General features: G+C 41.0%; 1 protein-coding gene across 1 annotated transcript; it reads left to right on the top strand.

The window, feature by feature from the left end:
* Nucleotides 1-764: 764 nt before the first annotated feature.
* Nucleotides 765-1,414, top strand: LOC138901270 (uncharacterized). Its single transcript, XM_070189021.1, has 2 exons — nt 765-852; nt 972-1,414. Exons 1-2 carry the CDS (start codon nt 765-767, stop codon nt 1,412-1,414), a joined length of 531 nt encoding a protein of 176 aa, XP_070045122.1.
* Nucleotides 1,415-18,069: the final 16,655 nt, after the last annotated feature.

The raw sequence follows: 18,069 nt of genomic DNA, 5'->3' as shown, positions 1-18,069 counted from the left end.
GAAGTTTCACCACCTATCTCGAAACAGGCAAAGGAGAATAAGAGGAAAAGGGCCTCGAACTCCGAGGGTCAAAACCCCAAGAAGACAATAGCCTGTAAACTCAAGGGGAACACAATCCCACTGACTGTGGAGTCAGTCCAAAGGCTAAGGGTAGAAGAAGAAGAAGAAGATGATGATGATGATTCTGGGTTGGTGGCCCGTGCGCGAGCTAGCACCGAGATTTGGAGGACTCCAGAAATGGTGGGAGTTGATGCTGCTCTGTCTAGGCTCGATGAGGTCTAGGAGGAAACTTCGGCCCAAGTCCCCGAGCCAAGAGGAATCGAAGATGCTTTATCTCGGGGAAAAGAGACCATTGAAGAGGCGGTGGATGTTGGTGTAGAAACCGGGCTCGAGGCTCCCCAAGACGGAGGCAGTGTCCTAAAAGACCCACTTGGGACAATAAAGATCGAGGATTCCCCTTCGTTTCCTTTATTTTTCGAGTCGATGATACACGACGCTCAGGCCGTGGAGACTTATCACGGAGAAGGAACCCTCAGAGAGGACGATCTTTTCCGTGGTTATTTTGCTGGGGTAGAAGGTGTCACCAGTCTGAGTGACTTAGAGGTTCCGAAGAAGAACTCGGGTGAGGATTCCTCGAGTTTTAAACTGACCAATCAGTTTTCGGCCCCTAGTGTCGATCCCTGGTGCAATCGAACAATCGTTATCACGGTCCCAGAGGATGCCCGAGTTCGTGCTGCCCCCGTAGGGGTGGCTAGCTACCTTCGATGTTTGGTCACGGAAGAAGACCAAGCCCAGATGGACGAGGTGAGAGCGCCTTGTCTTTTCAACGAAGCCCAACAGGCCCTGAACCAGGTAAGTTCATATTTTCTTTGTCAATTTTCATACTTTTACTTTTCTCCCTTTGTATAATTCCTTCTTTCTAATTTTGTAGGCTTCTGTGCTTCATCACGAGGCTTTTTTCTGATCCCGAGGGGAGCTGAGCCGCTACGAAGCCGAAATCCGAGGGGAGAGAGATGCCTTCAAGCTTCTCAGTGCGCAGAGAGAAAGGGAAGCAAAAGGACTTCGGGCTGAGCTAGAAACAGCTCAGAATGAACAAGCTGATATGGCCGAGCAGGTAAAAAGAATCTTTGAAGTTAATGGCACTGACTCGGGCATGGTGGCTAACAGTTCGGTCCCACAGGTCCAGCAAAAGTTCGATGTGATCGAGCAGCTTCGTGAGGAAGTGGACACAGTGAAAGCGGAGGCCGAGGCATGGAAGAAGAATATGGACCGCCTAGCCTCAGAAAACGAGGCTGCCCGAGCTCAACTGGCCTCGAATGAGACCCAATTCCGAAGCTTGAAAGAGAAGGCCTTGGTGCAAGCCAATAAAATTGAGGAGTTCCAGTCTCGGTTGGGTTCAGCAACTTCCGATTGAGAGAGGTTGGACACAGAACTTGCAGCAGCCAAATCGGAGGTCGAAACGGCCATGGCTAGTGCTGATGCAATGGTGGCCGTCTACCGGACCGATGGTGAAGCTACTCATGTTTGAGCAAAGGAGGTTGCCGAAACTACCCAAGCTCGAGCAAACTGGACTTTCGAGCATGCTAAATGCCAGTCTCAAAGGGAGACTCTCGAGGAAATCCACGCTCGTGGCTTTGATCTTACAACCGAGATAGAGAATGCTAAAGAGCTTGAAGCTGAAGCCAAAGGGTTGGCCTTTCCTGACGACGACGATTCTGGGAGCATGAGCGGGTCTAAAAGTGGAGAAGGCCCCGAGAGTGAAGATGCTGCTCCTAGAGAAGACTATGCCCTTAGAATTTGTATTCTTTCTTCGTGTTTCTTTTAAGGCCATTTCGGCTTTTTGTAGAGAATTCTGATCGGGCCATGCTGCCATTGTAAATGCTTTTTGGCATATATATATAAATATTTTCTTCCTTTCTGCCTTATAAAATTATGAAATTTTATTCTAAGATCTGAGGTTTAGACAATTTGATTGAAACCGAACTAGTATAGCCTTTACGATCGAGTGTGTGCTTGCTTGAACTCGAGCGAGGATGGTCTCTCAAACGCAAAGCAAAAAAAGCCCTTAGGCATTTGTATTAGGCCGATATAGCCTTTGTAAAAAGATTGTTTATGGCTTTCTCCCCTTTTCGGCTTGAAAAAGTTTTTTTATCATTTGTATTTGCAAAACTTGTAATGCCTTAGCATGCAATATGGAACTGTTCGACAATTTTGTACTCATTAGAGCTTTCAAGGCTTGATATTATCGAAGCCTTTTATGATTTTTCTGGGGGTATCCCTTTTAACCGATTTATGATTGAATTCGAAGGCCTATTTTGTTACGAAATTCGGAAGTCTCCGAATCGTGTTAATTTGGTCGAAGGCTCTTTAGTTCGGGATTTGCCCCTTGGGCTTATTTTCCTGTTTTACTTCGAGCTAGCCCGAAGTGTCAGTCCCCGAGTGGGGTGGCCGTGGCCTATAAAATTCGAAGGTTGTCTTTGAGGTTTTATGATCTCGAAGTTTTAATAATTCAATCTCGTTTATTTTTCGGACGGCAGTCCCCGAGCGTGGGGGTAATTATCCGAACTCTGGTTATGATCGGCCCTTAAGCCTGTTTACATAATAGATCGAGAGTATGAAATTGTAAAGTAGAAAAACTTTTCTAAGTCATGGGATATCGGCAAGGAAAAATACTACTCTTTATAAATGATTATACATGCGTACATGTTCTGTGCCAGGGCTCGAGCAACCTATACGGGCACGGTTCATTTGACCGTTTGTCCCTTACAAATATTTCCTATCGAGACCCTCCTGCCATGAAGTAACTTCCTCGCATCAAAGTTGACATTCGAGGGAAATACCCCCCAATATTCGAGGTTGATTGTAAAGAATCCTTAGATACTTTTGAATTGTTCTAAGTTAGCACGATCAATAGTTGCCTCATTAAAAACCTCGCCGGAAAACCCCTTTTGGGACAAAACTGGTCTAAGGGAAAAAGAGTACAACGCATGCTTTCAGACCTAAAGACTTTGTGTCGAAGAATCCATCGTCGTTTCTGGTCGAACACATGCAAGGGTTAGTTTAAAATATAAATGAAAATGGAAGGGGTCGTACCTTAGTAGTAGTATCATTTTAGGTGCGATACGTTCCAATTGCTCGGCAGTTATTCGCCGTTCATCGTGCCGAGCTTGTAGGATCCTTTTTCGATGATTTTGAGAACCTGGTACGGCCCTTCCCAGTTCGGACCTAGTTTCCCTTCATTCAGATTTCGGGTGTTGAGGGTGATCATTCAGATTTCGGGTGTTGAGGGTGACTTTCCTTAGCACCAAGTCCCCGATGTTAAAATGTGGAAGATTGGCTCTTCGATTGCAGTACCTTTCGATCCGCTATTTTTGGGTGGTTAATTAGACGAGAGCGGCTTCATGTCTTTCGTCCAACAAATCTAGGCTCGTATTCATGGTCTCGTTATTCGACTCCTTTATTGCATATCGAAACCTGATGCTAGGTTCTTCGACCTCGACTGGGATCAGAGCTTCGACGCCATAAACTAACGAGAACGATGTTGCTATGGTACTGGATTTCGATATTTTGCGGTATGCCCATAGAATCTCGGGTAGTATTTCTCTCCATTTTCCTTTGGCATCGGTCAATCTCTTCTTAAGATTTTGGATGATGGTTTTGTTGGTCGATTCGGCTTGTCCGTTCCCGCTTGGATGATAGGGTATTGATAGGATCCTTTTGATCTTGTGATCTTAGAGAAATTTAGTTACTTTGCTGCCGATAAATTGTTTTCCATTATCACATACAATCTCGGAGGGCATCCCGAATTGACATGTGATGTGGTCCCAAATAAAGTCTGTGACTTCCTTTTCTCTAACTTTCTTGAAAGCCTGTGCTTAAACCCATTTAGAGAAATAATCAGTCATAAACAAAATAAATTGAACCGTACCTGGGGCCGACAAGAGAGGACCAACGATGTCCATTCACCATTTCATGAAGGGCCATGGGGACAGGACCGAGTAGAGTAGTTCCCCGGGTTGATGAATCATAGGCACATGCCTTTGGCATTTATCGCATTTTTGAACGAACTCCCTTGCATCCTTCCCCATATCGGTCCAATAGTACCCTGCTCTGATTACTATGTGGACCAGCGATTTGACACCAGAATGATTTCCACAAGTGCCCTCGTGAACTTCACGTAGGATGTAGTCGGTATATCTCGATCCCAAACATATTGCCAACGGTCCATCGAACGTCCTTCTAAACAGCATTTCGTCTTCGGACAAAGTTAACCGTGTTGCCTTTGTGCGTAGAGCTCTCGACTCCTTTGGATCTGATGGAAGCTTCACGTTCTTTAAGTAATCTATGTACTTGTTTCTCCAATCCCAGGTTAAACTTGTGGAGTTTATCTCGGCGTAAACTTCTTCGATTACCGATCTCATGAGTTGTACGATAGTCCCCGAGTTGAGTTCGTCATCTTCGACCGATGAACCTAAGTCTGCAAGAGCATCGGCCTCACTATTCTATTCTCGAGGTACATGTTGCAAGGTCCATTCTTTAAATCGATGTAGAGTCACCTGTAGTTTATCCAAGTACCTCTGCATTCGGTCTTCTCGGACTTTAAAAGTCCTGTTAACTTGGTTTATCACGAGGAGGGAATCATACTTAGCCTCTATGACCTCCGCTCCCAAGCTTCTAGCTAGTTCGAGACCTGCAATCATGGCCTCATACTCGGCCTCATTGTTAGTCAATTTTGTAGTTCTGATAGACTGTCTAACTACATTACCTGTGGGTAATTTTAGTACGATGCCTAGTCCGGACCCCTTCGTGTTCGAAGCACCATCCATAAAGAGGGTCCAGACTCTCGAAGACGTACCCAATTTTATCAGTAGTTGTTTTTCAACCTCGGGTACGAGGGCCGGCGTAAAGTTAGCCATGAAGTCCGCCAATATTTGAGACTTGATGGCGGTTCGGGGTCGACACTCAATATCGTACCCACTAATTTCTACGACACATTTGGCCAATCGACTCGAAAGCTCGGTATTGTGAAAAATATTTCGAAGAGGATAAGTTGTTACAACACATATTGGATGACATTGGAAATATGGTTTTAGTTTCCTAGAGGCGCTTATTAAAGTAAGCGCTAATTTTTCTAAGTGTGGATATCTAGTTTCGGCCTCACCTAAGGTACGACTAACATAATAGACAGGGAATTGCGTACCTTATTCTTCTCGGACCAAGACTCCACCTACTGCTCCGAGACTACCAAGTACAGGTAAAGTTGTTCGTCCATTTTTGGGGTGTGAAGCAGCGACGGGATCGATAAATACCGCTTTAGTTCCTCCAAGGCCTGCTGGTATTCCGGAGTACATGCAAAATTGCTCTTTTTCTTAAGCAGCGAGAAGAATCAGTGGCTCCTATCTAAGGATCTTGAAATGAATCGTCCTAGGGCGGCTATCTGCCCCGTTAGTCTCTACACGGCCTTTACATTATCCACTACCGTGATATCCTCGATAGCTTTGATTTTATCAGGGTTGATCTCGATTCCCCTATTGGACACCATGAAACCAAGAAACTTACCCGAGCCAACCCCGAATGCACACTTTTTGGGGTTGAGCTTCATATTGTACTTCCTCAGTATATCAAAAGTCTCTTGCAAATGCTTTAAATGGTCCTCTGCTCGCAGGGACTAACATGTCATCAATATAAACTTCCATTAATTTTCCTATTTGTTCTTCGAACATTCGGTTTACTAGGCGTTGATAAGTTGCACCAGCATTGTTTAGACCGAATGGCATTACATTATAACAGTGGGTACCGTACTTAGTGATAAACGAGGTCTTTTCCTGATCCTCTGGGTTCATCTGTATCTAGTTGTACCCGGAGTAGCCATCAAGAAAACTGAGAGTCTTGTGGCCGGCCGTGGCATCGATCATACGATCGATATTAGGCAAAGGAAAATAATCCTTGGGGCATGATTTATTAAGGTCTTATTAATCTACACACATTCTAAGTTTGTTTCCCTTTTTATGGACTAACACTATGTTTGCTAACCATTCGGGATACTTTACTTCCCGAATGCATCCTATTTTGAGAAGTTTGGTTACCTCGTCCTTGATGAAGGCATGTTTGACCTCGGACGGAGGCCTTCTTTTTTGCTTCACCGAGCGAAATTTAGGGTCCAGGTTCAGTTTGTGAGTGGTAATTTCTTGTGGGATCCCTATCATATCGAGGTTGGACCAAGCAAAGCAATCTATGTTAGCTTTAAGGAAATGAATAAGTTTTTTCCTGAGCTCGGGGGTTAGCCCCGTGCCTAGGTATTCCTTTCGTTTGGGCTAATGCTTTGCCAGTGCGACTTGTTCCAGCTCTTCGACCATTGACTTGGTGGCGTCGGAGTCATCTGGAATTATGAAGGATTAAGGGATCCAGTAGTCGTCATCCTCATCGATCCCTTGCTCCTGCAATTGGGTTGAGGTTGGTGTCTGTGGTTGCTATTTGGCCTCCTGCTTTTTCGAATCAATCCCTTCGTTGATGAGAGTGCCGATACCGGTATCACTTCATCGATTGCAAACATCTCCTTGGCGGCGTGTTGCTCCCCGTACACGGTTTTGACTCCCTCCGATGTCGGGAACTTCAGAACTTGGTGAAGGGTCGAGGGTAATGCCCTCATGTTATGGATCCAAGGCCTTCCGAGCAGGGCGTTGTACCTCATGTCACCCTCGATCACATGGAACTTTGTTTCTTCGATGGTCCCGACCACATTTACTAGCAAAGTAATATCATCTTTGGTGGTTTCGCTTTCTATGTTGAAGCCGTTAAGTACTCCGGCTGCGGGCACAATTTGATATTGTAGGCAGAGCTGTTCTATGACCCTCGATCGAATAATGTTGGTTGAACTACCTGGATTAATCAAAACACGTTTAACTTGAATTTTATTCATAAGGACAGATATTACTAGTGTGTCATTGTGGGGTTGTAAGATCCCCTTTGCATCCTCGTCATTGAAAGACAAGGTCCCTTCCGGTACGTAGTCTCGAGTCTGTTTTTCCCTCGTGATCGACACCTTAGTGCGTTTGAATACGCCCCATGGGGAATATCGACCCCTCCAACAATTATATGGATCACGTGCTTCGGCTCTTCTTGCTCATTCTGTCTGTTTGAATCTCTGTTCTTGAAGTGGTTTTTAACCCGATCGCTTAAGAATTCTCAAAGATGCCCTTCGTTGAACAAACGAGCTACCTCCTCCTTCAACGGTCTGCAATCTTCTGTTCTATGACAATGGGTGCCATGATATTTGCACATTTGATTAGGATTCCTCTGGGGCGGATCAGTCTATAGAGGTTGGGGCCACCTGGTGTCTTTGATGCGCCCAATGGCCGATACAATAGCTGATGCATCAGCATTGAAGATGTATTCCGATAGTCGTGGTGCTTCTTTGGGTTTGACATTTCTATCGAAACCACTCTTACTCATGAGCCCTCAAGAGCTCTATCCTCGATCATTTCTTCTATCAATTCGAACGGGGTTGTATCCAGGCCTATTGTTTCTCCGATCTCCACCGTATGGCTGATATCGATCTCTGTTTGACTGTGGTTCCCGGTTAATATCTCTTTTAACCCTGTCAATGGTCCTGTTTGGATAAATGGACCTAGAAGGAGCCCCCAACTGGTCATCCTCGACCCTAATCTTTGACTGGTACCGATTATGCATATCGGCCCAGGTTATAGCTAGATATTTGATCAAGTTCTACTTTAACTGTTGTGAGGCTACCGAACTTCGTATGTTTAGGCCTTGAGTAAAAGCCTGAATGGACCAATCATCGGCGACCGGGGGCAGATCCATACGCTCTATTTGGAACCGAGATACGAACTCTATGAGCATCTCGTTGTCTTTCTGTTTTACTTTGAAGAGGCTCGACTTTCTAGTCTCGAGCTGTATCGCTCCGGCGTGTGCTTTGATGAAGGAATCTGCGAGCATGAAAAAATAATCAATGGAGTTAGGTGGCAAATTATGGTACCATATCATTTCCTCCTTTGATAAAGTTTCTCTGAATTTCTTCAGCAGTACGGACTCAATCTCATCGTCCTCTAGATCGTTCCCCTTTATTGCGCATGTGTAAGAAGTGACATGCTTGTTGGGGTCGGTAGTTCCATTATACTTGGGAATTTCTGGCATGCGGAATTTCTTCGGAATGTTCTTAGGATCCGCGCTCGGGGGGAAGGGCTTTTGTACGAACTTCTTTGAATCCAAACCCTTCAAAATCGGTGGTGCCCCCAAAATTTGATCAACTCAGGAGTTATATGTTTCCATTTTTTGTGATTCGCTTTAATCTTCTTCTCCCCCGATTCAATTCGCTTTGTCAGCTCCTCGAACATTTTCAAGATAGTAGGGTCGGTCCTTGACTCATTCATATTTGACCTCCCTGACATTGGTTCGGCCTTGGGAACAACTTCCTGTGATGGCTCGGGTTCGACCGTACTCGGTGCGTGGTTCTGATTTAGCCTGCAGCATTTCGAATATTATTCGAAGGCTAATTCCTCCTTTTTCGCCGCCCTGTGCATTCTGATCGGCTGATCGAACGTCTCTGCGGACATTATTTTCGGGGTCGACGCCCAGATTGGCATTCAGGGCAACATAGGAACTGACGTCGTTAGGGTCTGCAACTGGTACTCCCTCGAGGTCAACTGGAGGCACTTCGTTTCCTGGGCGGCTACGTTGTCGTTTTCGCCATGAAAATCAAGGCCATTGTCGATGTGTGTGGGTACTGCTGGAGAGTTCGATATATTGATCCTGAAATAAAAAATGCTTACAAGAACAAGTGTAAAGCAGTGTGTGTTATGAAAATTAGCACCAGGCAATCACTATTATCCTTAGCCCCACGGTGGGCGCCAAACTGTTTACTCTTAAAATCAGATAATAATTAAATTTGTAAGTGGTTTTAAGGATTTGTGATTTCACTTGGCACAAACTGAGAAATATGAGAATTGAAGTTAGAAATTAACTGTAAAATAAAGCAAACCGATATATCATGCAGCTTTTGCCCTTGAGCTAGGTTGCCCTCAGACCAACTAAGTGTATTATTGAAGAGTAAGAACTGAACAACTGAATAAGAGAGCTTAGGAGAGAAAACGTAATATATTGCTTTGTTATGTGTGAAAGTGATCCTTACAAAATGATTGGAACTCCCTTTATATAGTAGAAGAGTTCTACATATGGTACAATTCTAAATACATAAGAAAATCTCCTAATCGGCTAATCAACCGGTCTTGACTTGATACGTGCCGAGATCTCCGTCACAATCCTCGCCCGGTCACGGATTCTTCGGCTTTCTGTTATTCGACTTAACATGCTTCCTTCGATCTCGCTAGATTTCTATCCTTCTTGGTCTCGACCTTAGCTGGTCTCGATCTCGATCGATCCCTGAATCACGAGGTAGGCAATATCTATTCATGTCATGATCCAATATAACTTGGGATCGAACCTCGGTCTGCTCCTCTCCCGGTCTCGATTAACCGTACAAAATAGGGCGAGACCGTACACAAAAACAAATAAAAGAAAAAACAAAATGAAAAAGAAACACTTATTATTTCTCAACACATTAATGGTTTCTTCCTTATTTCACTCAAAACTCAGCTGATTTTGTAAAAGTTGAGTATTTTGTTTATTTACTTTATCAGGAAATAAAGATAATTGATCAGGAACTACTGAATAACTACGCAGACAAAGGCAAAAGCAAATTTTTGTTGAGTTCCGATTTTTCAACGCATGAAAATCGATCGGTCGGAAAATAATTGGTCGGACACAAGTTTCTGACTGATTTTTTCTGAAATCTCTTATGAAAGTGGGGGACTCTCTTTCTTAAATTTCCGACAAAAGGTGTCGAAACAGCCCGGTCGGAATAATTAAAATTAAAAATATATTTTATTTAAGTTTCCTGTCGAACGATCAAAATATTTAAAATTAAAGATATCTTTTCTTAAAATTTCCGATTGATACAGTCAAAAATCTAATTTTTTTTATAAAAGAAATTGTATACCGATCACTAGAAATTGAGATATTTAATTTTTTTTATTTTATTCATTAAACTAATTAATAAATTATATTTTTTCAAAGAAAACTTGTCCTATATATTCAAGCATAATACTTGGATGGTCTCAATATTAATAAGTCATGTATATGCCAAACACTTTGATTAATACAAGTTAACTTTCTAAGATTAATAATTCGACGAATAAGTGTAAATCTTAAAGAGTTAATTTTTTTGATAAATTACTACTAAATTTAATACTATTTAATTAAATAAGTCACATAATCTTATGTCTCTTTTGCTTAAATTAAATTTCCTTAGTTACATTAAACTATTAAAAGTAGTATAGAGCTAATACTCAAATTCTATTACAATTATTATATATTGGAATGATCTCTAACATTAAATTTACTATTTTTGAGAGAGTACAGGTTGGTTGGTGGCAAAATTAAGTAATTAATTGTTGAAATGGTCACTATGTATAACATGGCGAGGACCCTAAATGTGCGCTTTGTTTGTCATTTTTTCAACAAATGATTATTCCATTGGGAGGCACACTGGGTCACTACCTGTCTCATATTTTTTTGCTGTGTTCTGTTTGGACTATATCATGTGCCTCCAATGGTTTTATCCCAAATGGTTGATCGCACCAAATACTTAAGATAATGACAGATTCATGTATTTTTAATTGCTTCAAATTCCAACCAGGAAAAATGATATTTCAATCGAAACCTTTAGAGGTGGCATTTCAATTTTCAAGAGAGAAAATAAAGAAAAAAGGAAGGAGAAGAAAAATATGACCCAAAAGTTTCTTGAGTAGAGCTTTATCTTGCAAATCATTTTTGATAAACTACTCAAAATTATATGCATCAAGAGGTATTTTAAAAATAAACAGTTGATTAGTAGTTTATTGGAGTATTATTTTTGGCATTAAATGGGATTGAAACCATAGAAAGTACTTTTTCTATCTCGTTAATTGTATTGACAACACTGGATAGAAGAGGGGATTTAGTATATAAGAGCTTAACTTGACTAGTATATAGTATATCAAAATTAATCAAAAAATCAAAGTACAAACTAGTAGAAAAATTAGTTTGTGGAGAAAATATGATATCAAAAGTTTTAATTCAATATGCTACATGTAATTTGAACTTTTAATAATGTGAAAGTTATTTAAAATAATATTTATTTACTAGTAGTATTATTGGGTTCAAACGCACACGCAAGTATACGCGATCGCTAAGTAATAAAATGATAAGTAGAGTATTTGTAACTACCCGACCGGCCATTTTGAGCTCTAGCACGTCGTTCGACGGTTTGAGGCCTTGAGTAGCTTCACTACATGTTTTATGACTTGTACGCATTGTCAGAATTGAATTTCGGGAAGTTCGGAGTTGATTCGGATGTAAAATTCTCAATTCGGAAGATTTAAGTTGGAAGAGTTGACCAAGGTTTGACTTTTGAGTAAATGACCTCGAAATCGAAATTTGAAGGTTCTAATAGGTTCGTATGATGATTTCAGACTTGGGCGTATGTTTGGATTGAATATCGGGTGGTCCGGGAGCATTTTAACGCTTATTGTGGAAAGTTGGCAATTTAAATGTTTTAGAATTTCTTAAGTTTGGTTTGAAGTGGACTTTGGTGTTATCGATATCCGTTTGGGGTTTTGAGCCTTGAAATAGGATCGTATCGTGATTTATGACTTGTACGTAAAGTTTTGCGTTATTCCGGAATGTTTAAGTGTAATTCAGACGCGTTTGTCGAAGTTTGAATGTTTGAAAGTTAAAAAGAGAATTTGATCGTCGATTTATGGTTTTGATATTGTTTGGTATGATTTGAGGCCTCGAGTAGGTTCGTGTTATATTTTGGGACTGGTTTGTATAATTGGACGGGGTCCACGGGGCCTCGGGTGTGTTTGGGTTGTATCGCGCTCTTATTTGATATTTCAACGTCGTTTCTTTGGACATAAAGGGTATCATATTGATTAAATGACCTTTGATTTGTGATTGAATTGAACCATTAGATCCGTATCATAATTACGGAACCATAGCAACAAGAATCGTCGAATTCCGAGGTCGTATGAGAGAGTTATGCCCATTTCTATGTCGGAAAAAGTTATTGGTTTCTGGTGCGGACTTTGTTCTTCGCGAACGTGAGGAAGATCCCGCGAATGGGAAGAAGAAAATTTGGGTTGACCGGTCAATGCGAAAAATTGCTCTTCGCGAACGCGAAGGTGTCCCGTGAAGGCGAAGAAAAAAAATTGCTTGGACAGTGTTTTAAATGGATTGACCGAACATTTTAGTATTTTGAGCATATCTTGGGTTCTAGAGCTCTGTTTGAGGTGATTTTTGCGGCATTCTTCTCGTCTCAACAAGGGTATAAATATATGATCTTTATTATTATGTTTTTCCGTGATTAATTTCGTTGGTTATCATTTTTATCCGTGTTTGAATTGTAGAATTGGGGTTTTGAGCCCCAAAGTTATGAGATGGTAAATCCTTGATTTGAGGGTCAATTCATGGACGAAATTAGATGATTTTCGAAATATAAACTATATAAGTTATGGGTAATAATTATTTTTAATAATTTACGAAATCCGGATGCGTGGGCCCGGGGATAGACTTTGTTGACTTTTCTTGAGGAGTTGGGATTTTATTTCTAATTGTTAAATTACGAGTATTGGAGTATATTTTGATTGGTTTTCACGTTGTTTGATTAGTTTCAGATCGTTTGGCATCTGTTTGAGATGTTAGAAAGGCGTTGAAGCCGGTTATCACATTTCGGAGCGAGGTAAGTCTCGTGTCTAACCTTGTGAGGGGAAAATTACCCCATAGGTATTATATTTGTTGTGTGCTACATGTTGTGGGAGCTACACAGGTATGAGGTGACGAGTGTGCGTGTGTATGCTAGAATTCCTGATTATGTCTGGGTAGACTTAGACTTACGCCATGCTTTAATTATATTATTTACATTATTCTTGCTTGTTTAATTGCTTTAATTCGCATTATGACCTGAGACTAGACTCATGTAAAGTAATGGACTCGCTATTTTAGATACTTGACAAGCTACTTGTTCAGCAGTAGAAATTGTACTTCCCTTACTGATTTCTTTCGCGTTGTGCGTATCCATCGGAAAGTTTTCTTGATCTCATAACTCACACATATATTCGTGAGTGGGATCAAAGGCCCGTAAAAGCTTCATATTCTTATGGGATCGGGCTGTTCGCCTCAGCAGTATCATATGCTTATGGGATCAGAATGTTCGCCTCGGCAGAACTACGCTCTTATGGGATCAGGCCATTCGCCTCGGCAGTATCATATTCTTATGGGATCGGGCCGTTCGCCTCGGTAGTACTACACTCTTATGGGATCGGGCTGCTCATCTCAGCAGAATCGTGCGAAATACTTGATAATAAGTCCGCGTATTCGTGAATTTACCAAACTTGAGATGTGGCCGTTGATTTGATGTTGACCATTGCATACTCCACTTGAGAGGTATCCAGTGTTTGAGGACTTTGTGTTCACTGTTCATCTGTAGACCGTATTTGCCTTTACCTGTACTCATTGTTACCTACCATGTTTCATATTTGCCTACTTTATTATATTTGATTTGCTAGACCACTAGTAAGTGTCAATGCCGACCTCTCATCACTACCTCTTCGGGATTAGGCTAGATACTTACTGGATACACGTTGATTTACGTACTCATGCTACACTTTTGCACTAAATGTTCAGGATTTGATAGGTTCATTTGGTGGTTGCTTGGGCGCTGAGGCACAACTACTGAGGGGACTCTATGGTGAGATGCATTCCACGCCACGATTCACAACACACAAAGTTTCCATCACAATTATTTACTTTATCCTGTCTACCTTGTATTCTAGACAGATGATGTTTTGTTATTGTACTTCCTAGTAGATGCTCATGCATTTGTGACATCGGGTTTTGAGGTATTCTAGAATTTCTTTATGATTTTGCTTATTATTGAGACACTTCTACTTTATATTTTACTTAAATCATACGTATGTACGATTTTTGATGCATCGATCTCTCTATCTAATATGATTCATGATTTCAAAAATAATAATATGAACAATTAAGTTGGTAGTTCACCGTTGGCTTGCCTAACGGCAACGTTAGGAGCCATTACGACTTATAGTTTTTCGGTCGTGACAGTATTGTTCCCATAAGGACTTGTGATTATACTAAACTAAACTATTTATAAATTATTTGTTCAATTAAACTTTTGAGAGATGATTGTGATTTTACTTATTATAACTACTGCAAAAAATTAATAATAAAGCAAGAAGACAAGATTACGAGATGTAATGACCCAACCGGTCATTTTGACTTTTAGAACCCCGTTCCCCTAAATAAAACTTCCTGTATATGCTTTTACTAATTTATGACTTGCGGGGGTGGTTGGTTCGGGATTTGGAAGTGTTCGGGTTGAAATCGGAACACTTAGTTCTTTAATTTGTCTTTAAAAGACCAAGTTTGACTTCGGTCATGTAACACTCCGAAAAACTTCGAAGTGTTTTAAGGCCATTAAGAAGATTGACGGGTGCTAGTTATATTAATTCGGGTATGAACAAGACTGATAATTTGAATGATATCAATTAATCATGATAATATATGTATGAGGTGCATTAAAAATGGTTTATGATCTAAGAAGAAACCTAAGGCTAAGTCAAGTTGAAAATTATATGATGGGATAAAGTTTCAAGTGAGTTCACACAATACGTAACTTCCAACGAGCAAAACTCTCAGGATATGAAGTGTTATATAGTTTATAACCTATTGTAATTAAAGCCCTTTGAATCTAGTTTCCAACGCATTAAACCGTTCATCATTTGGATATGTATACAGAAAGTTATGGCCATTTTACTAGACCTGTGGCATATGTGCGCCCAGATGCGCGGCCGCGCATATTTGAGAGTTTCTGCCTCAGGTGCGCGGCCAGATGCGCGGCCACTTGCCCAATGTAAGGACCCGTAAAAATATTTTATACCAAAAACTCGGGGTTTCATGGTGCCAAGATAGATTCTTGCATTATTATAGTAGAAATTCTTCGCGGCTCACCGCGGTTCGAACTTTTTGGATTGAACAGTACCCTACGGACTGAGAGGAAAATGTTTCGCAGAAACACGCATTTTGCGGCCCATTATGCGGCCGCATAATCACTCTGCGGGCCGCATAATGGCCGCAGAGTGAAGCAGTATGTTTGGCCAACTTAAGGTCAGTTTTGCGGTCGATTATGCCACAGCATAATCGATATGCAGACCGCATATCGGTCGCATAATTCCTCTTGTATTTCTACGGAGGGAGTTCTGCGGTGCATTATGCGACCGCAAAATAAGTATGCGGACCGCATATTGGTCGCATACCTGAGCCGAATGTTTAGGCCCCTGAGGGCCATTTCTGCGGTAACTTTGCGGACAGCATAACCATTATGCGGTCGCATATGTGACCGCAGACCTGTGTCGGGGCACCATTTCTCTTAATTTAAAACCTGACCCCCATTCCGTTAAAACACCCATTTAGCCTATTTTAAAACTCATTTCTGATATTTCTAGTGTGAAAGAGAGAGGGTTCTAGAGGGAGGGCCTAATTCCCATCAATTAATCTTCAACCATCACTGAAAGCTTGGAAATATTCAAGTAGAGCACCAAATTCTTCATCAAAAAAGGTAAGACTTCATCACCCTAGCTCTTAATTTCAAACATAGCTATAATGGGGTATTAATAAGATGGTCCATGGGTATGAGGGTTGTTCATCTTGCATGCATGTGATAAAGAGTGTGGAAAAAATAAAAAAAATGAACTAGAACCATGAACGTTTTCCTAATTTTGGGTTCAATTTGTATATTGCAAAAATAGATTGAGGTTGCTAAGGGTTCCGGATAATTGCAGAGTCTAAAAAAGCGCAATTGAGGTATGTATGGCTAACTCTCTTCTTCTTAGAATCGAACTCCTGGTGTCCGAATAATTGGTGTAAGTTTCAACTTGATTATACTAGAATTGTTTGCCTTAGTGTGTTTGATTGAAAGATTCATGTTCCCTAATTGTTTTATATGGTTACCTTGTCATCATACTATTTGAGAACGTAATTATGATTTTCCAAGATCCTTCCCTTATGTGTGAAATGCCTTATGTGATGGTACTTATCGACATGAATGATGATGTTATTTGAACAAATAAAAAGGGAAAGACTTGAATTGTAAAATGTGCCCAAGTGCCAAGAACTACTTAATAAATGAGGCTATTTGTGCCATGTAATGAAGATGGGAAAGAAATGTGAATTGAGTGGACAGTTGAAAGAGGTTATGTCTCAAGTGAGATGGCTTAGCCGATCGGGCCGAGATCGGACGCCATGCTGTACACATGGTGGCATTTGTATTGGAATTATTGAATTACATTGTGGATATCTCGGACGCCATGCTGTACACATAGTGGTATTTGTATTGGAATTATTTAATTACATTGTGGATATGGATATGTCTCACTTGAGATGGCTTAGCCGGTCGGGCCGAGACCGGACTCCGTGTAAAAATACGGTGGCATTGTAAGTTGTGGCTTTGGCACTAAAGATTATAAATTTAAAAAGATGGAAAGATTGAATTGGAAACTATTTGATCCTTACTTGGTGTTTTCTTTGTATTCCTATGAAGTACTTATTGATTATTATGACTGCCTTCTCTTTGTTTCACTGTTCATTCTACTAAGATTGGTGTTTGCCTTACATACTAGTACTATTCGACAGTACTAATGTCCCTTTTGCCGGGGGCGCTACATCTTTGAATGGATGTAGGTGGTTCCATCACAGATAGTGCCGATCGCAGATAGTGGTGCTCTCTTTCTCTCCTCACAGCAGTCTTGGTGAGCCCTATTTCTCCCACGGTCATGTAGTCCTTCTTTTGTATAAGTTTTCACATTTTGAGGTATAGCCGGGGCCTTGTTGTCGGCATTGTCATGTTGCTCTTTTGTATCCTTAGAGGCTCCGTAGACGTTTTTGTGGGTCATGTATGTATGTTGGGTGGTCCTTGGATCGAGTTGTATTTTGGAAACTCAACTATGGCATAATGTATATAAGAAAAATGAACTAGCAACGTTTATATATTTATATAACTGATCTATCCTCGGTTTTACGAATGGTGATGCAGTCCCTTTTTGGGTTATGAATGAATCGGGTAGGAAAGTTTTAATAGGCTTGCTCGTCTGGGTTCACTCGGTTGAGAGCCGGTCGCGCTCCCCGAGGTTGGGGTGTGACAACCAAGTGCGTGGCCGCACACGTAGGAGCCCATTAAATAACCCTAAGGACGGGTAGAGAGAGGGGCTAAGTCATTTCTTCAATACTAGGGCTCTCTTTCCATCACCCATCCGGCCAAGGCTTCCAATACACACCTAAGGTGAGTTTTTAAGTGTATTTGTATGATGATTTCACTTCTCAATCACTAGTTACAACAAGGTTTTGATTGGATTCCATAGGATTTCTTCAAAATCTCAAGAACAACCCAAAAGTTGTCTTTCACGATTTGGTCTACAATAGGTATATCTACTACCTCTAACTAATTCATGGTGATTATTTATGTACGAAATATATGTTAGGACTTATGGGATGGTTATTGGAAGCAATAAGTGCCCATCCTAGGTGTGTTAGTATTGTAGAGATTGTAAAATAAATTAATTGATAAGATTTGTGGTTTGGGAGTGAAATGTTGGGCATGCATGTGCTAAGGGAAGTTGTGGATGACCTAGAGACGATTGTGAGATCAATATTTTGTGTGGAAGTTGATTGTTAGGTGAAGAAATAGGTTGTAAAAAAATATACACATTAGATGTTTGATAAAATGTCTAAATAGCTTAAAGTATAGAAATCTTGCTAATATTGGCACAATTGTGTTGCATTATTGTAGATTGAAATTTGCTTAGCGTGGTGGACCATCGTAGTAATATGAAGGGGCGAATTTCAGATTTGAGCCGTCCGGAGGTGGTTTCACTCGCGAAGATCATTTAAAGTATCGATTTAGTTTTGTCGAGGTAAGTATCTTGCCTGGCAATTACC

This window comes from Nicotiana tomentosiformis, chromosome 11 (assembly GCF_000390325.3).
Source record: "Nicotiana tomentosiformis chromosome 11, ASM39032v3, whole genome shotgun sequence".
Taxonomy (NCBI): Eukaryota; Viridiplantae; Streptophyta; class Magnoliopsida; order Solanales; family Solanaceae; genus Nicotiana; species Nicotiana tomentosiformis.
The sequence above is the reverse complement of the archived record's forward strand: the minus strand, read 5'-3'. Positions and strand labels throughout refer to the sequence as shown.

Excerpts from the sequence above, each read along its gene's own strand:
- LOC138901270 (XM_070189021.1), top strand. The coding sequence starts at position 765 with ATGTTTGGTCACGGAAGAAGACCAAGCCCAGATGGACGAGGTGAGAGC. Across the intron at positions 853-971 it reads CCCAACAGGCCCTGAACCAG|GGGAGCTGAGCCGCTACGAA; the intron begins GTAAGTTCATAT and ends TCTGATCCCGAG.